Source organism: Delphinus delphis, chromosome 10, assembly GCF_949987515.2.
Source record: "Delphinus delphis chromosome 10, mDelDel1.2, whole genome shotgun sequence".
NCBI lineage: Eukaryota > Metazoa > Chordata > Mammalia > Artiodactyla > Delphinidae > Delphinus > Delphinus delphis.
The window spans coordinates 62257195-62283943 of NC_082692.2; the positions used below are offsets into that span (position 1 = coordinate 62257195).

A 26749-nucleotide genomic window follows, 5' to 3' on the forward strand; every position below is an offset into this window, starting at 1 on the left:
TTTTTTCTAGCTGACCTTCATCTTTTTCCCAGTAAGCCTCTTTGTTCCACTTTGTCCCTCTGAATCCACTAGAAAGTTTCCTTTAAACTGCCTCTGTCCACACAGCTGCTGTGACAGGGGCTGCACAGTGTACAAATCAGAGGCCTGTCCAGAGGCCTTACCTTGTATCAGGGTTCATCTACATGAGCCTCGAGTGTGAAATGAGATCCTGTTAAATTAACAAAGACAGCGCCCTCTACCTCCATCACTAGAGCTGGGTTTGTGGTCGGCTTGGCCTCTTTGAGGTTATTGGGTTTTTGAGCCTCTAAATAAAAGCCATTCCATGTAAGTGAGCTTGAAGCACCCGAGGGTTTGTACATCGATAGGCTCGTCATGCTGGGGGTGATATTGGTGGAAAACATCAATCTGTCCCCTCATTCAGACGTTCCTACCTTCTGCTTTGTAAGAGTGAAATACGGCACATGCTCTCAGCAGAGGTTTCCACAAATACTTGGTGTTTGGAATAGCTCTTGCTCACATGCTTCAAAACTGAGTAACAATTTCAAATCTGAGACAAAGTAATTTCAGTAGGAGGGTCAACCCCTTCTTGTCCTCTTAAGAGAAAACTTCTATAGTTCATTATTCAGCCAGTAAGGGTGTGACTAAAACAGCTTTTTTTTTTTTTTTTTTTGCGGTACGCGGGCCTCTCACTGCTGCGGCCCCTCCCATTGCGGAGCACAGGCTCAGCGGCCATGGCTCACAGGCCCAGCTGCTCCATGGCATGTGGGATCTTCCCGGACCGGGGCACGACCCCGTGTCCCCTGCATCGGCAGGCAGACTCTCAACCACTGCGCCACCAGGGAAGCCCTAAAACAGATTTTTAAAAAAATAGGCACTATTAAAAAAAAAAATAGGCACTATAAATAAATTGTAAGCCACCCATATGGAAAATGCTCGATAGATGTTTAAAAATGAAATATATCTGGGGAATTCCGTGGCTGTCCACTGGTTAGGTCTCTGTGCTTTCAGTGCTGGGGCCCCGAGTTCAATTCCTGGTTGTGGAAATAAGATCCTGAAAGCCTCTTGGAGCAGCCAAAAAAAAAAAGGAAATAGATCTGTATGGACTGATAGTAACTGCCTCATCAGAGGGGAATAGGCCTGGGAAGGCGGGGGCAGGGGTGTTTGAATTTGAAGAGAAAGGGCATATTCATATATAATTTGTACGATTTTAAAATTTTAAAAAGAATGTAAGCAGGCACTGTATAAAAGTTAAGGAAAGAGTAATCTTAACGAGCAAAACCCCAACGTAAACCTGTCTACATCCTCCTGAGCCCTTCATTACTCCGGGCTCAGCATAACTGACATTTGTACAGACCTTTAAAATTTACAAGTATCTTCATGCAGTCATTTCATTTAATTCTCCCAACAACCCTTTGAGGCAGGTTTTTTAAATCCCCATTTTACAGAGGAGCAGACTGATGCTCAGAGTAAGTGACTTGTCTGGGCTCATAAAAGTCTTTGAGAAGCAGAACAGAGATTCAGATCCAGGCCTTCCAGACGTGAGGCCTGATGTTCTTTCCACTTTGCCACATTGGAAAGTAGTTAACTTCTTCTGATTTGACTTAATTTCCTTATCACTTATTTGTAAGGAGCCATTTGTTCAAGTTGGATTTACAAGTGGCATTGGTCAGCCAGTTTTCATGCAGGGCAGTTATCTGTGCTCATCAGCTGGTAAGGTTTGTACTGCTGTTTTCTGGATGCTTTGAATCCCTGCCCCACCAGTTTTCTTTTTTTGTTATCTTTCCTCAGAGAGCCTTTTCATAAACTGCTGGCCCAAGGCCTTGTCAAGGGGCAGACGTTCCGCCTACCATCTGGACAGTATCTACAGCGAGAGGAAGTAGATCTCACAGGTAAGAATGGCCCATCTAGTCCCATCCAGGTGCTCACAGGAACCCAAGCAGGCGAACGCTGCCAGGCCCTGGCTGGGCAGGAATCTAGGCGAGTGACCCTTTAGCCTCATGGTCTCAAAGCCTCAGCTGGCTCTGGGCTGGTGCCCTCTGAGGCTGAGGCTGGCTGCCCTCAGCCCCATCCCATCCAGCTCAAGTGTCAGTTCAGTTTCTGGAAGTGTTTTCTTTTGTATATAACATGGAGTCAACTCTGGCATCACCTCCTGTCCTAGCCTGTGTTTGACAGCCCATCTCAGGAACGGAGCCCCCAGACCCAAGAGACATTCTTGTAAGACTGGGGCATTCTCGGCACATCTCCCCACGTGGTCTAGAGGGGCATTTCAGAACGTCAGGGGCCACCAGTCTACTTGGGCCCCCTGGTGGAATTCCTCCCCCTGACCCCCTGGACTTCCCCTTCTCCCAGCTTTCCCGAGCCTTTTCCTACCACCCTGTGTTTTCACTCATCCTCAAAGATCTCTAGGTGGCATGATGAGGGTGTATCACGTGCACCCAGCATACAAATAAATGACGTGTCAGAAAATTGGGAGGTGGCTGTGAGAAACTCTGGCAGTTAAAATTAGAATAACTCATGCTTAATGGATGAAATTAGGTAAACCCCACAACCCCTTAAACGGTAGGCAGGCTCCCAAGCCGAACACTAGAGAGAAGGTTTAGGTGGAAGCAGGCAATGGGATTACCTAGTTAAAGCAGTAATTCCTCAGGGTTTGGAAGGGTCACCATGGTCCTTGGGAGAAAAGGAAGCTGGAGAAGCAGAAATTGGCAGTGTTTCTCCAACACTTGCCAGAGGGAAAGGAGCTAAATCCAGGGGACACATAACTTTTAGCTGTTGGTGAAGGGCTGTCTGTGTCATGGGCAGGGCTGCTACGTATGACTGTGCAGTCTGTGCAATGTACAAAGGCAACCGGCTGAGGGGGTGAGCAGGGCCCGAGATCCAGCTACTCACCCAACTGTACACCTCAGGGCCACATCTGCCAAGAGAGGGCACCTTTTTCTAACTTCTCAACTTCTCTGCCCAGAAAGATGCCTTTTTCCTAATTTTCACAACAGTGTTATAAAGGCTTGCTGCAGCCTGGACTGGGGTGTGGGGTAGAGGGGGCAGTGGTTCCCTGATCCTCACCACAGCTTGGATAAAACATCTTCCAGGACTTCAGTCTCCCTTTGCTCTGATGTCACGGGGTCAAGCATTGTTGTGAACATCTTTTCCCTTCCCACGCAGACTTGCCCCCAGGGGGAGAATATGGACGTGGATCAGCAAGGGCAGGCATCTGTCTACTTAGTGGGTGTGCCTCTCATGAAATATGGAGTTGGCTTGTAGGTATATACGCTGGTCCCTTGGGGAGTGAGTTTGGTTGCTGTTAGAGGGAGTATTTAGCTGGAAGGAACAGAAATCCACGCAAAGGCAGGTTTCGCACAGGGATGTAGGGACATCGCCCAAACCCAGCCGCAGGAAGTACAACATGTAGGAAGCCGCCAGGCCACTCCTCTCTCCTCTTTCTTGAGCCTCCAGTTCCTCTCCCTGCCCCTCTCTGTTCTTCTGCCATGTTCTCCTTCCTCCGCCAGGCTTGGATTCTGCTCTCCCTAATTTCAGTTTACAGAGTGACCTTTGGCAGCCGCAGAGCCATGTCTTGGCCCAGCTCCTTAGGACCTTCTGGTTCCAGTGCCCAACACCATTGAGACAGAGTTTCTGTCTCTTAGTTCCAATTCCTGAGAAGGAAGCTTAGCCTTCTCAGATGTCCTTCCTGGTCCCAGCCACTGGAGCTTGGCAGCAAGGTCACCTCCTCCAAACATGGCCATGGAAGGCCTCCTCCATCAGCACCGTCTGGACCGATGGTGTGTGGGTGGAAAGGAGACAGAGAACAGGGCTGCAAAACGGGACACCGCGTTTACTGTGAGCCCAGCAAGCTAACTCCACGCATGGGCTTCGATGCTGCGAGATCATGTTCTGGTGACTTCAACACGGACGGGGGAACTAGCCCCCAGGTGAAGTGACCTCTCAGGTGCTTTGCTGCTTGGAGACCCTGACTGGTCATCTGCCAGTTTCCAAAGGAGACCCTGAATCCATAAAGAGAAGAGCAATATGCGAGTCTTCCTTATCCTTTTTCACTTTCCTTTTTGCATATAAGTAATTTACTTTTTTTAAAAAAGGGAAATTGGGCTTCCCTGGTGACGCAGTGGTTGAGGGTCCGCCTGCCGATGCGGGGGACGCGGGTTCATGCCCCGGTCCGGGAGGATCCCACATGCCGTGGAGCGGCTGGGCCCGTGAGCTGTGGCCGCTGAGCCTGTGCGTCCGGAGCCTGTGCTCCACAGCGGGAGAGGCCACAGCAGTGAGAGGCCCGCGTACCGCAAAAAAAAAAAAAAGGGAAATTACTTTGTGTTGTTTTGTGATTGAGAAAAAGGAAGGTTTGTTATGGGAGGTGGGCCTCACTCATTTGAAAACAAAAACATTTTTATGATGTCTAGAGGGAGAGAACGAGTCATGTTAAATGAATTAGTGGAATTCTTTAAATTGACACTTATAATTGCTCACCCAGTATTTTCTTATTGAATATACTGTCACAGAACCAATTCGGCATCACACATCCCCTACTGTTGCAATTTTCTGGTGTCTAGGTTCTGTTCCTGTTCATGCAAACACGAGGGAGAAGTTAGAGGTGACTTGGGAGAAAATGAGCAAATCCAAGCACAATGGCGTGGACCCCGAGGCCGTTGTGGAGCAGTACGGCATTGACACCATCCGGCTCTACATCCTTTTCGCCGCCCCTCCTGAGAAGGATATCTTGTGGGATGTAAAAAGTAAGTCACCTTCCTCTTCCCAGCCTGCCTCCTCTGTGAACCGCCTCGGTGCCAAAGGAATTCAAGGAAGGAAATGTCTTTGCTGAGTCAATAGTAGGGTTCTAGGAATCAGCTCTGTGAGGCAAGTAGCAGTTTGCCCAACATCCTGTGCCATTCCTAGGCCAGTTTTCTCAGATGTAATGAGCGTCCAACCTTTGGGGGCGCTTGCTGTGACTGCAGACTCCCAGTCCTCACCACAGCCCTGCTGACCCAGCCCCCAGGCCAGGGCCCCGGAGCCTGCCTTCAGTGAGTCTGTGGCGTTCTCATGCAGGTTCTTCGAGGATCCCACTTTGAAAACGTTTCCTTGAGCCAGACTGGCGTTTGTGGTACTCCTGGGCCCACTGTGGTCCACAGAGGCCAGTCCCCTTTTGGTCTAACCTGAAAGGTTTTTTCTAGAATGGTGTCATTGCCTGTCACCAGTCCAGAAAACCCCGCATGGGGCCTGGTCCTGATGTTACCTGTGACCTCTTCAGTCACCCACAGTAGCCTTCAGAGGCCCCCGCAGGGGAGATTCGTCCCTTCAAAGTTGTTTAGACCTAAAATGGTGTGAGGTAGAATAATCTCAGGTATCTGGATATCCTAGAATAAGCTGGCCAACAGTAATCAGTAATTCAGTTTTCCTTCATGTGGTCTTATCCAAGTGTTACGGGAAAAAGAAATCAGATGCCTGGAATCACCGTTCAGTTCAACACACCATTTCTAGTGAGAAGTGTGGTCTGGAGCAGTGGTCACAGATGCCAGTCCTGGAACTAGAATCCCTGGGGACACTCAGGCCCAGGTTCTGGCTCCCCAGCCCTCCCTGTGGGACCAGCTCCAGGAATCTGTCTCTAACAAGCCTTCCAGAAGATCCTGCTGTGCATCCAGGCTTGAGAACGTCTAGTCCAGTGGCTAAAGTGTAAAAGGCCTGAACTGGCCCTAATTTGGTTAGCCGTGTGACCAGGGCCACCAGGTGAAGCTGTTCAACTTCTCCAGATCAGATGAACAGCTGATTTGATGAACACATCTGAAATATGTGATACACACGGATCTGGCGAGGACAGGGGTTGTGTTAAAACACCTCAGACTGTGCAGCACTGCAGCTCAGAGTGCGGTCTGTGGACCACTGCCACCTCTGCATGTTACCTGTCCACGTGAGATGGGGCACCTGCACCAGTGTAAGTCAACCCTGTCTCCAAGCACACTGTTAGTTCCGAGGACACTTTTGTCACAGCAAGATTTCTTAACCAAGGAGGCAGTGCCCTGATGCACATCCTGGCCCAAGCTTCTAAGCTCGTTGTGGGCCAGTGACAGTTGGTGGAAACCCTTTGTGTAGCCCTGCCATCCTGTACTCTGAATATTTGGAGCTCTAAGAAATGATAGAGTCAGTCCTGGTCTGAGTTCCCAGACACTGGAAGCCAGGAAGGACCCTTCTCCGTGCCCTTGGAGAGATCCACCGGGCAGCATGAAGTGTCTCTTCATTCACAGGTGCTTTGTCACTTAGGTATAACCAAACCAATCATTCTCACATGTCTCTCTTTCTCTCTCTCATTCACTGACATTACATTCAGCCGACGCTCTCCCTGGGGTGCTGAGATGGCAGCAGCGTCTCTGGTCCTTGGCAACTCGATTTATCGAGGCCAGGGTTTCTGGGAAGGTTCCCAGGCCTCAGCTGTTGAGTAACGAGGAGAAAGCCGAGGGCAGGAAGCTGTGGGAGTACAAGAACTCCATCATCTCTCAGGTCAGAAACCTTCCAGGGGACACTGGTTGATTCTGTAACTGAGCCCTCGTGATCTGTGTGGCTCACCCTGCCTTGGGGTGGGCACTCTGGGTCTTCCTCCTTTCTTATTATGGTGGCCCACTTGCCTTGATTAATTGATCTTACTGCTTTGGGTATTTCACCAAGGTGGAGCAACAGTGCAAACGTTGTCATGAACAGAGATGCTCTCAGGAAATGGCTCCCACTAATGGTGCCTCCCATTTATCCATCCCGGATCTCAAGAAGCTGCCCACTTTCCATGTTTCCGTATTTAACACATCCAGGTAGAGAACCAAATTTAATATCATACTGATGACACACTGTATATGTTATAAAAACAGAAACAGAATTTTAGAGTTGAAAGGGGCTGGAAAATACTCTCTTCTTTAGCCTCCTCATCATCCCATCTGTGGGCAGAGCTGAGACACAGAGAGGTTAAATGTCTTATGAAAGTCACACAACCAGTGAGGAACAGAGCAGAGTTCCCTGATACTCAGAATAGCGAGTACTTTCCCACTCAGGTACTTTGTTACACAATGTTCACGTGAGTTATTGTGGGTTAAATTTTACAGGTAAAATAATTGTTCACTTTATCTTCTTAGAGAATAGTATATTATTGTCTAAATCATTTTAAAAGATTCTTCATTGATAGCATCGCTTTAAATTGTTCATCTAGAGGTCTGCTGTAATACCATGACATTCACCTTTTTTAAGAACTTTGTGAAAAAATGTCATGTATCTTTGAAAGAAGGCCCTTAGGAAATCTGAAGCCATTTTTTAATGGGTACCAGATACCCCAAATTCTCCTTAGGCTGAATTTTTTTTTTTAAGTTGTGCTGATTCAAGCTTAGAAAGTTAGCCAAGGTCACTTCGCTGGACTCTGGCAACTGATTACATTGAAGGAGCAGGGCTTTTCCTCTGGTTTGTATAACCTGCAGTGGCCCTGGGTCCAGCATGGTCTCATTTATTGACACTTCTTCAGCTTTATTTTCATCCTCTCCACTATAGTGCAGAGAAACAGAGCTCACGGAATTGAATTTAGTGGTCTGAGTGATGCCTGAATGATCGTTTTCATACCCCATATTTTTCTCTTTGGATTTGGCAAATTCTTCTCTTCTGTCAGATAATGGAATTGGGTTATTTCAACAAGTTGGAAACTCTGGACATCTTAAGGATGTGTTATTTTTCTATATCTTTGCCCATGGTCAAAATTGAAAAGCACCAACAGGAAAAAGCTGACAAATCGTATTTGTGTTCTTGTGTTGACTCCATGTTTGAAAATGTAAAACTAACCTTATCCCGTATACCAATAATCTTCACTGTGAATTGAAGTCATGTAACCACAGAGAGGTGACATCCTTTACCCCATCTCCTGTTTACTATCGTTTTGATGTTTGCTCATCAAATGGGTCCTGCCTCCTTTTCAGGTAATGATCAGTGTTTTCTTAGGCACCTACTATGGGAAGCAACACTGTCCCAAATATGGGGGAAGAGTAACAGTCTTGAGTGGTGGAAACAACATTGACTTTGATTTTAAAAATCTTCGTGCTGGGGTTCCCTGGTGGTGCAGCGGTTGAGAGTCCGCCTGCTGATGCAGGGGACACGGGTTCGTGCCCCGGTCCGGGAAGATCCCACATGCCACGGAGCGGCTGGGCCCGTGAGCCATGGCCGCTGAGCCTGCGCGTCCGGAGCCTGTTGCTCCGCAGCGGGAGAGGCCACAACAGTGAGAGGCCCGCGTACAGCAAAAAAAAAAAAAAATCTTTGTGCTGACGAAACATAAAGGGACTATTTAAGATAGTGAATACATTTATAAATATCTTTTATTACATGCATTTAGTTTCACATTTTTTGGATAATTTAGTTTTTTTATGGAAAGCTTAAAGGAAATTTGAATAAAGTGAATAATTCAACTTTTTACGAATAGGTGACTGCCCATTTCACAGAGGACTTCTCACTGAATTCTGCGATTTCTCAACTGATGGGACTCAGCAGTGCCCTCTCGGTAGGTGGCCCATCTGTGCTCATTTGCTGGTAACCGAGGAGGGAGCGTGGCCTCCAGTCACGTGGTGAGGTGGCCTGCAGCTCCTTGAGGGCAGAGACTATGCCTTTCTGGACGTTTTATCTCTGAAGTCTGGTGTATAGTAGGTGCCCCATAAAGTGAATGGGTGTGACTGAGTTAACTGATTAGCCACACCTCAGGAAGACACTGAGTGTTTGCAGGAACTGTCGAAGAATGGGGAACCCTGAGCTCCCTGAGGGGCGCAAGAGGACCCCTGTCCTGGAGGTTCCACATTGCAGAACCTTTGAGCTAGTCTCTGTATTTCCCACTGGTTCTGTGCACATAGGAAACATAGCTGAGTGGTTAAGAATTAGGACCGACCTGGATTCTAATCTGGTCTCCATCTCTTGGTTAACCGTGTACGCAGGACAGATGACTCTCCCACTCTAACCCTTAGCTGCTTAATCTGTCAAATGGGGTAACAATACTGCCCTCAAAGGGTAGTAAAAACCAAATGCGTTAGCATCAGACCGTGGGCGTGGTTAAATGCTCAGTCAACAGTATATCTGCTCAGGAATTCCGTGGCGGTCCAGTGGTTAGGGCTCTGCACTTCCATTGCAGGGGGCACGGGTTTGATCCCTGGTCCAGGAAACTAAAATCCTGCAAGCCGCGCAGCACGGCCAAAAAGACAAATAGTAATATATCTGCTGTTGCTGCTCCAGCTATTTTTAATACTATGATTAAATAGGGAAAGTTCTTTGCCCAGAGCAAAAATGATGTTGAAGAGGGTTTCTTCCTGCCTGTTTGTGTCTCTGGATTTCACATACATTCATGGCCTTTCTTACCCAGGCTTATCTTGTACACCTCAGTGTTCTTACATTGCTGTTCTTTTCTGTTCCTCAGCAAGCTTCTCAGAGAGTTGTTCTCCACAGCCCGGAGTTTGAGGATGCTCTCTGCGCCCTGATGGTGATGGCTGCTCCCATGGCCCCTCACATAACCTCGGAGCTCTGGGCAGGTAGGTGGGGAGGCCTTGCTTGACCAGTTACTACTGAGCAGCATGTGCTCCAGCCTCTTGTTGAGCATTATTCAGCCGTGGGGTCCAGCGTTTGGCATCTGCACTTGGGACCTCTCTGTGGAAATGGGAATGAAGTGAGAAGGTGCTGTGCAGGAGGACTTGATGGTTATTCTGGGCCCCATTCTCCAGACCTTGTGTTCAGAGGTCTCCTGTGACTTCTGTGGATGTTTCAAAGGAGCTTGCAGAAGCCAGGCAGCCTAGGGATGCTGTGTTTACATCATGCTTTTATCTGGGGGCCTCTGAGAAGTGCCATTCATTTCTTTTTCATAATTATTTTAGCTCTTCTCACCTGTTTATTCTTCTCAGTAGAACTCTGGCATAGTTCTGTTAAGTTCTCCCAAAATCTCCTTGAGATTTTGATTGAGATTTGGTTAAACCTAGAATTAACTTGGGAAAGTTTCACATTTTTACTGCATCTAGGCTTCCATTCCAAAACATGATCTGTCTCTCCATTCATTCAAGACTTCCCTCGTGCCTGGGCAAGTTTTGTAATTTTCTTCATGTAGGTCCCACACATTTCTTAAGATTATTCTCAAGTAATCTTGCCACATTTCATTTTATTTTTGTTATTGTGACTGGAATCTTTTTTCTTTAATAATTTTTGACTGGTAATATCTGGCATATAATTTTTAATATTAATTTACTTCCTTATTTTCTAACCAGATTCCCTACCAATCTCTCCTCCTTCATTTAAGGGGTAGAATCCTCTTGGATTTTCCAGGAGTCTATGATCAGCAAATAAGGTTAAATTTTCTCCTTTCTGATAGTAATGCCCTTGTGTCTGTTTACTTTCTTTAATATACTGCTTAGAAAACCGTATGTAATGTTAAAGAATACTGGCAACAGCCGATCTTGTTTCATTTCCAGATTTAAATGGAACACTTCCCTGTTAGGTATGGTGTTGGCTTTTGGTTTATAGTAGATATTCCCTGTCATGTTAAGGAAGTGGCCTTCTAACCTTGTTTACCAGAACTCGTCTTAGGAATTGGGAGGTAGATTTTACTTAACATCCATTCTTCAATTGTTATGGTGTTGTATCCTTTGCTTTTAGTTTTCCCCTTTGCCCTGTTGTCATGACCTACATCCAATTAATTGATTGCCTAATAGCCTATTGTGGGATAAATTTACCTTAACCATGGGGTAGTAAACCTTTAACATACTGTTAAATTCTATATGCTAGTGTTTTATTTAGAATTTTGCAATTATACGCCTAAGAGACACCAGTTTTATCTTAGTAGGCATTGTCAGGTTTGGGAGTAAGGGTTTTGCTGACTTCACCAAGTGAATTGAGTTGCTTCTGTGCTTTAGAACAGACTATACAGGACAAGACGTTCACCCATTCTTTGCTGAATAGCTAGAATGCCCTAAAGGGTGGGTGGTATTAGGTCCTGCCAGGCTACTGCCATATCATATTAGATTATGTAGCCTTTCATTATCTCCTTAGGCAGGAAACATGCCTCTTTCATTTAGCATTGGTGATCATTGTGATCATTAAGTCTTTTAAATGGCACACTGTTAATTCTTTCCTAGTCTTCCCTTCTTTTAAAGCAAAACTTATCTAATTTATAATAAAAGTGTTTACTCTGACCCTAGAATATACAGATCTCTCCCTTTTATCGTCCTTTTTTGTCCCACATTATCTGTCTGCCTCCTTCATTTCATTTCTCCCAGGAGGGACTGATGTAAATGGGGTTTTCAGAAACTCCCTCCTTGCATTGCCCCTCCAGTCTCTGTGTTTTAGGGCCAGGATTTGGGAGGGTGGCAGAGAGGGTCTGCTGTCTCCAGGGTCCTGTCCCTGCCCAGCAGGTCTTACCAGACAGGTGTACACTGTGGTGTTACCCTGTTAGTCTGTCCTTCAATTGTGTGACAAGATCTCCAGTAGGATATACACTAAAGCAGTATGGTGGCAACTGGCCCATTTCAAACTTTGCTCCATGTTTTTTTCCACACACAATACCAGTGGGCTTTTGTGAGCTGTGTTATAATTAGGAGTGGGTCTAGACTGAGTCTTAGTTTTGCTAGCATGTCTCATTCAGCCATTCAGTAAACATTCATTGAGAATGTATTTTGTGCCTGGCTCTGTTTTAGGCATTGGTGGGAAAGCTGGGGAGGGCATTCTGAGCAGCAGGCATTGCAGTCTGTGTTCATTCACTTGAGAAGATCTTCCCTCAAGCTTTACAAATTCATGGCAACTAATTTTTTTTTTTTAATTCGAAGAAACAATGGGAAGCCTTTGTCTCCTGGCTCTGCACATGTGTATGTGTGTGGCTCCTCTGAATGAGCATCGGGGGCTATAGCACAGTCAAGTGAGGAGTCCTGCACACCAGGCATATCACCCTGGTCATTAACTCACAGACAGGTCTTTGTCAGGTGCCTTCTGGAGAGAATGGGGCCACGACCCCTTCCTGCCTCTCCCAGCAGCGGATAAGGGCCAGTGTCACAAGGTGTTGAAAGTCCTTTGCAAACAGAAGTGCTATGTTGTGAGGGTCATTATTGTCATCCCACACTGTCAGTCACTCTTGTCTCAAGCCTTTGGGACAGTTTTTACACACATTTGGTTTATTCTAAAAGACATAGCTTTCATATAACTTCTGGTTTCATTCCTGCATCTTCGAAAGATAACCTCACAATGATTATGATGGAAATGTGGTCAGTGAGGGTGGGATGTTCAGAAATTACCATTTCTCAGAATTCTCCAGAGAAGCAGGTTTTCATAAAAGAGATCCTCCCTCAAGGGCAGCAGAATTGAGATCTGTCTTCTGGGGGGCAATTTGGGGTCCATGGGCAAAATGGCCATCATGGCTCTGGATAAAAGGAAACCTTTAGAGAAGCCCAGAGCGCTTCTCTACCGATCACTTTAAGAATCAGTGGAGACCCAAGAAACAGAACCAGTGTCTTGGCAGTGTGCACACTTCAACAGGATGAGGAAATCTTTTTTTCCTTCCTGAAACTTTGGATCTGAGAAGGTCAATAGACCACATCTGAATTTACAAATTTATCTTTTGTTTACCACCATAGAATACTGTCCTATCTATGAGGGTGTTAGGGAAATTTTGCATATTTGGAGTTACTGATACTGTTTCCACACAAAGGACACAAGGTTTCCTTTGTTGGTGGATAGTAAAAAAAACAGAAAATCACCAAACAGGGAGCTCCTTGGTGGTACTCTGGTTAAAGGTATCATTTTATCATCATCAAAAATGACCTTTCTAAGAATATACCAGCAATACAAATGAGCTGGTTTTATCTTATATGCAGAATAAGGGCAACTGCCTCAGGTCCCCCTCTTGGGCAGTTGGTGGGGGGAACTACAGCAGCTACGCAGGTATAAAGCAGGGGAGGAGGCCGACAGCAGCTAAAATACTCTAACATGCACTCTCTCACCAAAGCTCCATCAGGAGGCTTGTTGTCCATCTGTAAGATCCACCCTCCCCCAAGTTGCTCTCCAGTCTACTGGCTGCCACCACCAACTGGGTTCAGATAATACAGACTATCCCTTGGTAAATGCTTTTGGCAGTTTTAGGCATGGGTAAGTGTGCCTCCTCAGGATGACCCTCCTCCTCCCCTCTCCACAAGGAAATCATTCTAATGCACAGTGCCCAAGTTTCATCTCCATAGTCTTTTTCTTCATCCTTAGAGGGGACATTTTTTTTGGAAAAAAAAAGATCAGGGTTTGGCTGGGCATCTAGTCCAGTATTTAGCTCAAAATGATATTCCCACAGTATTCAGGTTCACATAAATTCATCTCAATTCAGTTCAGACTCAAATTCACTGTTGGTATTAGTCATCATATTACTAATCACAGTCTTTTACTGAGCCTTGCTCAGGGTTTGTTAGGAAGCACCTGTCTACGCCTTTTTCCAGAGGCTCAATTCTGCACCTTCCTTGGAAGGGTCACATCCTTGCCAAAACTCCATCGTGGGTGGTGGAACAATTTAGCTTGTGCATGCCCCCCCAAGAAATACGTAGCTAATGATAAGAATGTATGGTGTCAAACTGGAGAGGGACAAAATGGTTCTAGTGACAAAATTATCTCTATCAGAGAGAAAAACTCTTCAGTGGGATTTTTTTCACAGCCTCCCATTCAGTGCTCTGAGGAGTTGCCTCGCAAATGTCCATTATTACTCTGCTCAGTCACACCCTAGGACAGCTCTAGCCCTCATTACTCATTTGTAATAATAATAATACCTTGCATTTAATGTACTGCTTATCATATGTATGATATGTCCTATAACATTTATGATATATTTATTTACATTTAATTATAATTTAATGTATGTATTTTATAATGTACTGCTTTATCATATATATATATAGTACATTAAATTCACGATAATTTGATTCCTATCTGTGAAGTAAATAATTAACCCAGCAGCCTTGAGTTACTCAAATCTTGTACATTCTCAGAAGGGCCTACTTGTATGACTAGCCTTTGGCTGGCTCCTAGGAACTGAGGTCTTAGAATGTTCCCTATGCTACTAACTGATTAGGGCACTGTGCATGTTTGACGTCTTGAACCACATTATACCAGCTTGTGTGGATAGTTTGTGTAAAAAATGTGATTTATGGTGAACACCTGCTTTCCTTCTGGAGGGTCTGAAGTTTCAGTAACTGCAGTTACCACTGCAGTTACCCCAATAAAAACCCTGGACTCTTAGGCTCAAGCAGACTTCCCTGGAAGAAAACATTTTGCATGTGTTTCTGCAGTTCATTGCTGGGGGATTTAGTATGTCCTGTGTGACTGCACTGGGAGAGGACTCTTGGAAGCTTATACCTGGTATCCTCCAGCTTCTGCCTGATGTACCTTTTTCCTTTATTGATCCTGCTTTTTATCCCTTTGCTGTAATAAACTGTAGCCTGACTATAAAAAAAAAAAAAAAGACCTTTCTAACAGGCAGCAGCTTGGATGGATCTCAAGGGGATTATGGTGAGTGAAAAAGAAGCCAATCTCGGGCTTCCCTGGTGGCGCAGTGGTTGAGAGTCCACCTGCTGATGCAGGGGACACGGATTCGTGCCCCTGTCCGGGAGGATCCCGCGTGCCGCAGAGCGGCTGGGCCCGTGAGCTGTGGTCGCTGGGCCTGCGCGTCCGGAGCCTGTGTTCCGCAACGGGAGAGGCCACAACAGTGAGAGGCCCGCGTACCGCAAAAAAAAAAAAAAAAAAAAAAGCCAATCTCAAAAGGCTGTATATTCTATGATCCCATTTATAACATTCTTGAAAAAAACAAAATTACAGAGATGAAGAACACATTAGTGGTTGCCCAGGGTAGGGTTGGGGACTGGGCAGAAGGGATGGTGGCCATAAAAGGGGAAAGGGAGCCTTGTGGTGATGGAACAGTTCTGTCTCTTGAGTGCAGTGGTGGTTATATGAAGCCACACGCACACACGTTAGTGCTTATAAAACTGGTGAAATCTTGGGCTTCCCTGGTGGCGCAGTCGCTGAGAGTACGCCTGCCGATGCAGGGGACACGGGTTCATGCTCCGGTCTGGGAAAATCCCACGTGCCGCGGAGCGGCTGGGCCCATGAGCCATGGCTGCTGAGCCTGTGCGTCCGGAGCCTGTGCTCCGCAACGGGAGAGGCCACAAGAGTGAGAAGCCCGTGTACCACAAAAAACAAACGAACAAACAAACAAAAACTGGTAAAATCTGAATGAGCTCTGTGGATTGTACCAATGTCCATTTCCTGGTTTTGATATTGTGCTGTAGTTATGCCAGATGTTACCACTGGGGGAGGCTGGGGGAGGGGTCACAGGACCTCCTGTACATTTCTTTGCAACCTCCTATGAATCTATAATCATTTCAATTTCTTTTTGTTTGTTTGTTTTAAATTACCTTTCTAAACCCACAAGTCCTGAGTGTTGAGATTCTGGTTCTGGAATGTCATAGACGATGAGAGAGGAAGGAAGGGAAGAAGCAATTTATTTCTTGTTGTGGAAGGTTTTAACAGACACACACACACACACACAACTGACCAGATGCAGCCATTCATCCCACTAGTGTGTGAGGCTCCCGTGTCTCCTGCATCGCTCTGCAGAGCAGTGTGAAGGAGCTCGTGGTGATGGGATGGGTCTGCCCTAAGTGCCCAAGGAGCGCTGCTCCTCGAGGGTGATCTCACAGCTATACAAGCCCCGCTTCCGAAGAAAAGTGCATAGAGCCAGCTGCAGAAAATAGCTTCACCCTCCAGTGTACCTCTCTGGGCTTCTTAAAGCAAAAGCAGAACCTAGATTTTTCATTGAAAAGTACATCTATATGCATATTGTAAAACCTTCAGTTCTTACAAAGGGTGTGTCCTAAGTTCCCTCCCATCCTCACCCCTACGTTCAGTTGCTCTCCCCAGGCACCTCCACTGCCAGTTGGATAGTTGATTTGACAGAAATCCATGCACGTATGTGAAATGTTTCTCTCTTACCATATGGAGTGTATAGTGTCGTTCTATATCAAAACTTACAGGCTGACCCTGTTCTTTATTTTTTTTTTTTTGCGGTACGCGGGCCTTTCACTGTTGTGGCCTCTCCCATTGCGGAGCACAGACTCTGGACGCACAGGCTCAGCGGCCATGGCTCACGCACGGGCCCAGCTGCCCCGCAGTATGTGGGATCTTCCCGGACCGGGACACGAACCTGCGTCCCCTGCATCGACAGGCAGACTCTCAACCACTGCGCCACCAGGGAAGCCCTGACCCTGTTCTTTTTTAACAGCTATATGGTGTCCTACCCAGTGAATATTCCATAGGTTATTAAACAGTCATCCACTGATGGGCATTTGAGTGATTTCTCCTCTTTTTCTGTTTTTTTTGTGCTGCTTTGAGATGAGCCTCTTGTCCAAAATACAAGTTATTTAAAATGTGGTGATAAGATCTCCATTTCTATTTCTCTGGCCATTTTTACAGTTTCAGCAGTGATTTATCTATCTTGGTTTTTGCCTCCGGCTTTTACCTCTTGTCATCTCCAAGTCTTCCATCAGTACTTTAATTGTGAGGGTCACAACAAGGTGACCCTTTGCCTCTCTTAAGTTTCTGAAGTAACTCTAATCTTGAAGTATAGTCTACCACCATAAACCCGTTTTTCTTAGTAAAAATGGTGGTAAAATATTGTAGCTATATTGTTTTGCTGTACATATATGCTGTATTCATTAATTTCAACAAAACTGTAAATCTTGGGAATTCCCTGGCGGACCAGCGGTTAGGATTCCACGCTTTCCCTGCCAAGGGTGCAGGTTCAATCCCTGGCTGAGGAACTAAGATCACACAAGCCACGCAGTGCAGCCAAGGAACAACAACAACAGTAACAACAACTGCAAATCTACAAATAATCTGGAAGTGTGGGAACACTTCTTGTAAGGGACACTAAGATACTTGTAAGGGACAGTAAGACATCTGCTGATGTTCGGATGGTTTTATACATGAATGTGTATGCTGTGTCAGTGTTGTTATTTCAAAATAATGTCAACAGAACCCTTTCTGTGGGTAAAGGCTAATGTGAAGTAGCATCACTTCCGGTCCACTTCCTTGGAAGTGCCAGGGCTGGACGAGGCATGATGGGGATGAGACACCACAGAGTCCCCAGGTCCTCCTCTGTGTGTATATGAGGATGGGGGTGGGCTGGAGACAGGCCTGCCATCCACGGGCACCATGACCACCCAGCACTCACTCCGGGTGCCATGGTGGCATGGCAACCTCACCAGCTCTCAGAGCGGGAGAGGAGGCTTGTTTCAGTTATTTCACGGGAAGGTCAGCAACAATAGCTCTCCAGAGGAGGGGCAGGAAGGGGGTGGGCTGAGAGCGACAGCTGGCCCTGCGTGGTGGCCTTGTGTGCCAGGGCCTTTCCACTTCCCAGCCTGTGTTCAGACTTTCTCCACATGCTTCCCAAAGGCCAGCTCTTGACCTGACCTGTGTCACGTAAAGAAACCATTGTATTTGCCATGCAAATATTAGGTATTTTTACTACCCTAAAAAGAGCAGGAAGGCAAAAACACTACGTAGAACTGGGGGTGGTAAGTTTCTTTTCCTCCCTGCTGAGCAGGATGGCCCCACTCCCATCTATATGGAATTGCTGGCAGGGGCCCAGGCGGCTATAAATAAGCATCCAAATTGCTCCAGGAAGGCTGGACTTCCTCATTTTTTTTAAAGTGGAATTTGTAACAGCTTCTGCCCAGAACATTTGTGTCCAATGTCCTTTCATCTCCCAGGCATCCTGTACAACTGCCATGCGGAGATTTTGGAATGCTTCCCACTGCAGCTGGGTCACAGGACAAGGCGTGCTGGCCCAGCCAGCTAAAATAAAGAAGTAATTATCTTCCTTCTGTGACCTCTGTCTTGCGATATGAGTCTTAATAGGATCCCTTCTGAGGAACAAGCAGGAAGCTCCTTTCTGCTTCTGCCAAAAGGCACATCTGTTAGAAATGGAGTAAGTTCATTAGAAGCATGGGAATCCCAGGACACAGGGGCCAGATGGGCCCCAGGAATACATCTTTTATGCTACTTGATTCTCAGACCCCGATGGGCCTTTCCTTCCCTCAGGTTGACTGGCAGCACAGGGTTACAATAGGAGTGACAAATAGTAAAACATGTGAAGCTACAACAAATCTGTGATGCCTGCACAAGAACCAAGACAGAGGTCAACAGAACAAAATGGACCAGTGCTATTCAGAGTGGTCCGTAGACCTGAGGCTGGTCTAGGAACTGTCTCTAGGCCAAGATAAGGAGCTTAGTAGGTACATCACCTGTGTCACTAAGCACATATTCGTGTAAGACTGACCATTTTTTTGGTAGCAAGAATTTCTCAATGAAGGAAGCAGTGTGTTAATTCATATTCTGGCCCGTTCTTCAGCTCATCACAGACAGGCATTTTGAGTATCTTTGTAGTGAATAGTTCTGAAACCATCCCTAATATAATATATTGTAAAAGAAAAATCACAAACCAATAGGGAAGAGAAGGTTTATTCAACAGATTGGATTTGGAGAATTGACCAAGTTTTTTTTTTTTGTTTGTTTGTTTGTTTTGCGGTACGCGGGCCTCTCACTGTTGTGGCCTCCCCCATTGCGGAGCACAGGCTCCGGACGTGCAGACTCATGGGCCCATGGCTCACAGGCCCAGCCGCTCCGTGGCATGTGGAATCTTCCCGGACCAGGGCACGAACCCGTGTCCCCTGCATCGGCAGGCGGACTCTCAACCACTGCGCCACTAGGGAAGCCCTGACCAAGTTCTTTTTAAGAATGTTTTTTCACATTATATGCAAAATAAATTATGGATAAATGGGCAAGAAAATGAAACCTAAAAAAAAAAAAACTGAAGAAAAATCTTGAACTGATGTTATAGCATGGAAAACTGTTTTTAAATATCTTTTCTAATTACAAAAGTAATAAGTATTCCTTGTAGAAAATCTATCATTTTTTTTGAAATTTATGTTTATTCTTATAGTTCTAGTTATTCCATTTCACTCTGTATAATATTCTGTTGAATAAATAGCTCACAATTTATTTATCTAGTCCCCTACTAATGGACATATGGGCTGTTTGAAGTTTTAATTATTTTTACTATTAAAAAAACGTCAACAATGCTTCAGTGAATGCTCTGGTAGCTGTCTTCTTCCTAATACTACTAAAGGCCTAGAGAGAGGCAGTACATGAGAATTCCATTGTTTCGCTTCCTCACCAGCATTGATATTGTTTCAGTGGTGGTTTTTCATCATCATCAATAAATTTGTTTTTAATAGAAAGATCATCTATACTTCTGCCTCCCGGGGTTAATGCTTGCTGCTTTTCTGATGTATTTCCTTCTAAATTTTTATCTGTTTATTTAAATATTTACTAAAACTGTGGCCATACTGTATATACTATTGTGTGTCATCCTTTTCCATGAAATTGATTATTAGTTTAAAATGTAGGAAAAAAGAGAATCCAAAACTATATCTACAGCAGGATCCTGGTGGTAGTTTGGTTTCATTTTGTGGAGTTGGTTTGTACATACAAGTATTCATTAAATACATTAGTATCTTTCAAAATAAAAAGTTAAGAAGATGCTATCCATGTAAACATGATTTTCTTCTTTGTTTTTAGACTTTTTACAAATTTTCTGCAAGGAGCATGCATTACTTTTGTCATCAAAGAACATAAAATAAAACATTGTCATTCACAGCCCAGTGTTCGGGACTGGCATTGGTGGGCTTCATTCCCTCTGTCCCAGACTTGGCCTCAGACCATCCCCTGAGCTATGGGCCCGTCCCCCAAATGCGTCTGCTGGTCTCAAGGCTAGTAATAAGGGGGAAGTATGTAAGGGCCACCCCACCTCCACCAGCCCTGGAAAAGCCATTCACAGCGTAAGGGCTGTGCATCTACCATAGCACCGCCCCCAGCGTGGGCACACGGGCCACATGCACTTGCCCGCTTGCCCAGGGCTTGCCTCTGGGAGGACCAGGAGGCAGCGGGGATACCACACAGCAATTGCCCAGGGATCTGGTTTCTGCTCTGTGTATTTCCTGCCCATTTGGGGGCATCTTTTGTACTCATGAGATCAACAGAGGCTTGGAAATCCAACTTTCCCTGCTAGGAAGCCCCTGGTTGAAGTCGCAAAGCACTGACAGTTGGCCCTGAGCAGCTCTGGATGGTGAGCCTCCTCTGCTTTGGGAGCTGCAGCGTGAAGCACTCTGGGAAGAGAGACTGGAGAGGGTTTCCTTCCTCCCTGCTTCCTCGGGTTTGACCCACCCTGAGCCAAGGACAGCTCTTTCCAATTTGGTAATGGCGGGAGCCCCTCCCGAGAAGAAGTTTAGCGGAAAGGTTGAGCGCCCTCAGAGTAGGTCCAGGAGGAGCGCCCGCTGTTCTCAGCATGTTGGCTCTGGTGATTATGAGTAAAAGTACTCTGAGGCCACAAGTATTCATGGGCCAGAAAGGAAGCAAATGCAGCTCATTACTTTGGGATCCACTCTCAGGAGCACAAAGGATTCCTTCACCAGCAGGACTGCAGAGAGACCGAGTAAAAGCAGCAGCCTTGCTTTTGCAAATGCACTTGAGAACAGTGTGTCCATCCATCGTTATGGCTCTGGATGTTGTTTGCAAAAAAAGAAAAAGAAAGCTACCTATAAACTGGGATGATGAGCCAGGCTGAAGGAAGTAGGGGGCACCTGGTAGGCTGTGGAAAGCCATGGTGTGGCCTCCTGGGGCCTCAGACGGCTCCAAGCCAGGCTGTGTCAGGGCAAACGCTTTATTAGTGCTCCCAAGGGCCTCGTACGTGCTCAGTGACTCTCTGTGCCTTGGCGTTGCAGGCCTGGCGCTGGTGCCAAGGAAGCTGTGTACTCACTACGCCTGGGACACCAGTGTGCTGCTTCAAGCCTGGCCAGCTGTGGACCCGCAGTTCCTCCAGCAGCCCGATGTCGTACAGATGGCGGTTCTGGTGAGTGTCTCCTGCAGCCCCTAGGGCCAAGGCGAACCGGCCACACACACACGGATGGGTTTGGAAGTTTCTCGCCAGGCCTTTCTAGCCCACTCAGCTCTCCGCCCAACCCCCCAGCCTGTCTTCCTTTGCCAGCACCTTCAGTTTTGAAGTTACCGCATGCCAAAAGCTTGTGAGCATAAAACTTGTGGCCAGAAAGTGGAAAGTATCAACCTGTCCTACATTATAGGTTCTAATTGTCTTCCTTTCCAACTGTGTTTCAATCTCTCTAAGTTTCATTCAGCTGCTCTGGGCTCTTGGAGGGGGTAGGGTGATGGTGAGGAGGTGGGCAAGGAACACCTCGCGCTGCAAAATATATTTCAGAAAGGCTACATGAAATTTATTTTTTGGTAAATTGCATCATTTTAAATACATAAAAGTAGTTGATTATAGAGCAAATAACTCTCCTATAGTTTATCCTTATGTAATTTTTATGTATTTAATTTGTTTAATCTGAGACCCGTTATGAGGAATATCTCCTAAATATGCTGATGTGGCTGAAGAGGGAAAGAAAACAAGGGGTGAAGCTTTTAGTCTGAACCACACGTGGGCCAGCTAACTTACATCCCAGGTTTAATTTAACTCTCACCACCGTAAAAGATAGGCATAGCTGTTCCCATTTTTTTCGGCTGAGGACACAGGCTCAGAGAAGCTCGTCACCTTGCCCACGTTTATTTGTTTATTCCTCAGTCATTATCAAGTTACCTATGCTATCAATACATCAGGCACAGTGCTAGGCTCTGGGGACACAAACTGAAATGCAAAAAACAGGGTCCCTGCCCTCACGGAGCTTAAAGCCTGGTGGGAAAGATAGGGGAAAAGAAGAACGAAAGAGAAAAATAAACAAAATAATTGCAAACTGTGGAAAGTACCACAAAGTAATCACCCAGGGGCTGAACAGGAGCCGGGCCTGCCAGGCCCCACCTGCTTCGTCTGCAAACCCTGGGCCCTGCGGGCAGATCCATGTTGGGAAAGCCAGTTGCCCCCAGGAGACTGGCTCCTTCACAGATGCTCTGTCTCCATACCACCTCCCCGACACTTAGTTCCTCGCTGCCTCCGATTTGCTCCCCGCTCCATGGAGGGGAGGAGGGGGCCTGCCCTGCTAGGCTTCTTCCCCAAATCCTCAAAACCAAAACCAGCCTGTGGCACAGAGAGGCAATTTCTTTAACTTGAATAATGTTTCTAAGAAATAACTATCTGTGTACCCCTAAGAACTCATCCTCAGCGCAACTGAGAAATACCAACCTGAGACACTGAAGTTTTAATCTGTGAAAATGTCTTTCCATTTTAAATTACCACTGAAGAAAAGAAATTTAGGTTTGATAATTGGTAAAATAATTTCAGATTATCATTGAAATAAAAATCCAAGATTTAAAATATGTGGAGGACTCCCTGCAAGTACACCCAACTCAAGAACCTCTGGGTTGGGGCACTGTGCCATGTGGCAGGACTTCTGTCAAGGTCTGTGTTCTGTCTCCACGTGATCTCACTTGGTGCCATGGCCAGAAATAGAAGTTGCAACACAGAACAGTATAACTCGGTGTAATTCAGTTCAGCCGTGCCCGTGTGCTCTGAGCCCAGAGGCGCTACATCGTCTTCATGGAGCCCAGCACCCAGGAGGGACAGTCTGGGGAGGTACACGCATTGTCATGCACACCGAGAGTTTGTGTAGCCTCCAGGTCAAGATGTAAGAGCTTGGGAGTTGGACCATCTCAGTTTTGCAAAATACTTAATTTCTCTAAGCCTCAGTTTCCTCAGTTAGAAAACACAGGGCCTGCCTTACCTGGTTGTTGAAAGAATTAGATGGGATAATGCCAGGAGGTACTTAGCCTGCTTCTGGACACACTAATGACAAAAGCCACTAACACGCAGTGAGTACCGACTAAGAGGCAGGGACTGCCCTTAGGACTTTCCAGATACTAACTCATTAACCCTACACAACAGTCCTGTGAAGCAGGCCCCGCTGTTTTCCCCATTTCACAGACGAGGCAGATACGTGCCTAACCCCATCTTACAAGTGAGGAAACAGTGGCAGAACAGCGCTTAATAACTCACTCAGTAAATATTAAATGCTGCTAGCATCAGCATCGCTGCCTCTGGCAGTTGGGGGATTGGAGGAGGCATCCGAGGAAGGGGATGTGGACCTTGGCTTTGAAAGAGGAGCAGCATTTCCCTAGTGGAGAAAGGAGCAAAGGCGGGGGAAGTCCTCACTGGACCGTGAGCCATGGAGGGGGTGGAACAGAGGCAGAGGCAGGGCAGCACTGGAGAGAAGGCCAGACTCCATCCCGAGAGGTTGGGGGCTGACAGGGAAGAGAGAGGGTCCATGGGGTCATCCCATCTCCACCACTTGCTGGAAAGGGGCCTTGGGTAAGTGGCTTCACCTCCTATCCCTTAGCTTTGCCCTCTGTGAATTGGGGATGGAACGGCTGTGACCTACCTCACAGGCTTGTGGTGGGGATAAACAGGTTCACTCAGGTGGATTGTGGAGCACAGTGCCTGGCACAGAGTGAGAACTCAGACAATGTGAGCTTTTATTGTCATTAGCCATTGCAGGGCTCCTGTCAGTGAGTAGTGGTGGATGGGGCGGGTGGATAGTGCTCATGGCCAGGGGCCCTCCAGGCAGCTGTTGGAAAAGTCCAAGAGAACAATGCAGAGGCCTGGACCAAGGCTGAGCGATGAAGTGGAGGTGGCAAAGCTGGAGGGGCGGAAGCTTGCAAGGCCCCCAAATGGGGACTGGGAGACCTTTCTAAAGTCAAGCAGCCGCTGTTTGAGGTGATGTCTTACTTGTCTCCCACCCAGTGATCTAGGCTAACGCAGCCCATAAGAATGCCGCTAAATTCTACAGAAATCTGAAAAGATGAGGTGCGTGATTAAGGGATCCTGGATAATGTGCTTGGGTTGAAACTTCAGAAGTTATTCCTGGTAATTTTTCATAACACAGTGACTTTATTTTCCAAGTTAAAAACAGGAGCATTCGTGAAAAAAACGTAAACGTTCTTACAGGAGCCATGGGATGGAGGAATTGAAGCACGGCTGTTCAGAAGCTATTTGGGTCATGTGTCGCTTTCCTCGGTGGCAGTATCAGTTCATATTTGATGTGAAGTTTATCCTTATGAAACTAATATTCAGTGAATACCACTACGGCTAGAACTATACTGGCCCATTTTAGGCAAGAGTTGTGTGTGATGTGGGTCCAGCTTCCAGGTGGTCAAACTTGAGCGCCCCCTTCTGGAGCCAGTCATCAGGGAGGGAGGTTGCCTACACACCCCAGAAATTAGTCCACGTGAGATCTAGGTAAATCCTCGGTGACACCCCCTGTAGCCAGATCTAAACTTGATTTGAGCTTCAGTAACACAATAATCCCTCTACCCCCGGATACAGCCTAAGCCATCTCGTGCTGAGGATTTTTGACATAGTTTCCACCACAGCTGTGAAGGGGCAGCACTCAGGAAGTACAGGGTGGCGCCCTCTCCCTCTCCTTATCCAAAGCGTTCAGGCGTTAATCCTACCCATCTAAGTGCGCTTTGTTCTTCCGGGAAGCTAGGTGCTGCCTCTTCTTTCTCTTTTCCCGTACTCCTTCCCCACACAGAGGCAGCAGTACCCTTGAGGGGCAGTGGGTATTGATGTCTGGCTGCCTGCCACTCTCAGGACTTTCCTCATTGTTTGTCTCGGCTTTTCACCTTCTCAGATCAACAACAAAGCCTGCGGCAAAATCCCTGTGCCCCAACAAGTTGCCCAGGACCAGGACAAAGTCCACGAACTGGTTCTCCAAAGTGAACTGGGTGTCAGGCTCTTACAGGGGCGAAGCATCAAGAAGGCCTTCCTCTCCCCCCGAACCGCCCTCATCAACTTCCTGATACAGGAGTGACTGCAGGGATGCTGCGGCTACCACGAGGGCTTGAGGCACCTCCTCCAGGTCTGGGATGAAGGAAGGAGTCTGGGGCCCAGGGGCAGGAAAAAGCCAAATGTCTTTTTTATATATATACATAAATTTTATTTATTTATTTATTTATTTATTTATTTATGGCTGTGTTGGGCCTTCGTTGCAGTATGCGGGCTTCTCTTTTTCGTGGCTTCTCTTGTTGTGGAGCACGGGCTCTAGGCGTGCAGGCTTCAGTAGTTGTGGCATGCGGGCTCAGTAGTTGTGGCTCACGGGCTCTAGAGCGCAGGCTCAGTAGTTGTGGCACACGGGCTTAGTTGCTCCGCGGTATGTGGGAATCTTCCTGGACCAGGACTCAAACCCGTGTCCCCTGCATTGGCAGGCGGATTCTTAACCACTGCGCCACCAAGCCCCAAGCCCAATGTCTTGAATGTCTGCCTTTGCACTCTGACGGGCTGGCATCAACAGGGTGCCTCTGAGGTGTGGCCTGGTGCAGGGGTGAAGGTGGGTGGAGGCAGAGGAGAAATATGAGTGAAGTGGGGTGGGGACCCAGTACCTTCCTCCACCATTGCAGGGTGGAGGAAGCATCTAGCCCCATAGGAAGCCACCAGAGATTCAGCTGGGTGGGAGCGAGAAGGTGAATTGAAAAGCAAGTGAGGATGAGCACGAAGCCTCTCGAGCAGCCTGGGAGCTTCTGGACCCCAGAAATTGCACTGCCTTAGGCAGGTGTTAGGAACATAAGGCTAAACTGAGGAGGCACAGGGGCTGAGGAACAGCGTGGGCAGTCACTGTTGAACAGGTGACAGAGCCTCAGCATCGTGGTGGATTGTCTCCCGCCTTCAGCCTAGATGGAGAAGCCATTTGGGTCGTGTGCAAATATCCATATGCAGAGTGGACACTGGGGTCTTCAGAAGTTGCTCGGGGGAATTCCCTGGCGGCCCAGCGGTTAGGACTCAGCGCTTTCACTGCCGTGGGCCCGGGTTCGATCCCTGGTCAGAGAACTAAGATCTTGTGGGCTGGCGCAGCCAAAAAAAAAAGAAGAAGAAGTTGCTCGGAATCAAAAGGCAAGCAGGGCTAGTCTGGCTGCCAGCACTCCCACCACTTCTCAGCCCTGCCGTGCAGGCTGTTTCCACCCCAGCCCAGCTGGACTTGCCTGCCAGGCCTTCTCTGATCCTGGTACTCAGGCTCTTGGACGAAGTACCACTTCCCACTGTGAATGGTGAGCAGCGCTTCCTAACCACTCCCTCAGGGTGTAAAATTTGCTGTGAAGTGAAGCGGAACGGAGCTGGTTCCAGCCTCGGATGGAACCAATCTCGGAGCCCGCTGCAGCTCAACAGGGAGTCTGCTCATGTGCGCCGCAGATGGTGATGCCGCCATGGATGTGGCCTGCAGAGCCAGTCATTAGGAAGAGCAAGTCCACCGCAGGGGGTGGGACTGATGCCACCCAGGCATCTCCTCCTGTGCTTGAGCCACTGCAGTTGGCTGCCAGGGAGACCCTGTGTCATTGCATATTAGGGTGATCCTGGGTTTCTGTGAAGTCAGCTATCAGGTGCTCTTACCAGAACTGGCCTAAGCCACTGATTACTATTTAATAGGGGGAGGAGGAGGAGAATCTAGGGAGGAGGAGAATCTAGCCATTCTGTGACACTGAAAATCTGTATTCATTCTCTGATGCCTTTTTCTGAAGTAGCCTCAGATGTGGTCCCCTGCACTTCAGCAGTTAACAGATGACTTTTTTTAATGGAATAAAATGTTTGTCATGTATGACTTTGGGACATATGTGTGATCCTGGAATAGCCACCATATTCCAATTCTGGGAGTTAATCAGGAACAGATTGAGGTATTCCATCGTCATCTGA

The 26749-nt window shown here is 47.0% G+C and overlaps 1 protein-coding gene across 2 annotated transcripts in view; it reads left to right on the forward strand.

The window, feature by feature from the left end:
* Window positions 1–25008, forward strand: part of LARS2 (leucyl-tRNA synthetase 2, mitochondrial) — a 162234-nt gene extending 137226 nt beyond the window's left edge. For both annotated transcript variants that reach the window (XM_060022329.1, XM_060022328.1), the window contains exons 15-21: window positions 1789–1889; window positions 4557–4739; window positions 6326–6495; window positions 8438–8515; window positions 9416–9527; window positions 20844–20971; window positions 24699–25008. In XM_060022329.1, coding sequence (XP_059878312.1) covers window positions 1789–1889; window positions 4557–4739; window positions 6326–6495; window positions 8438–8515; window positions 9416–9527; window positions 20844–20971; window positions 24699–24878 — 952 coding nt within the window. In that variant the 3' untranslated portion in view covers window positions 24879–25008. The remainder of the gene's footprint in view (window positions 1–1788; window positions 1890–4556; window positions 4740–6325; window positions 6496–8437; window positions 8516–9415; window positions 9528–20843; window positions 20972–24698) is intronic.
* Window positions 25009–26749: the final 1741 nt, after the last annotated feature.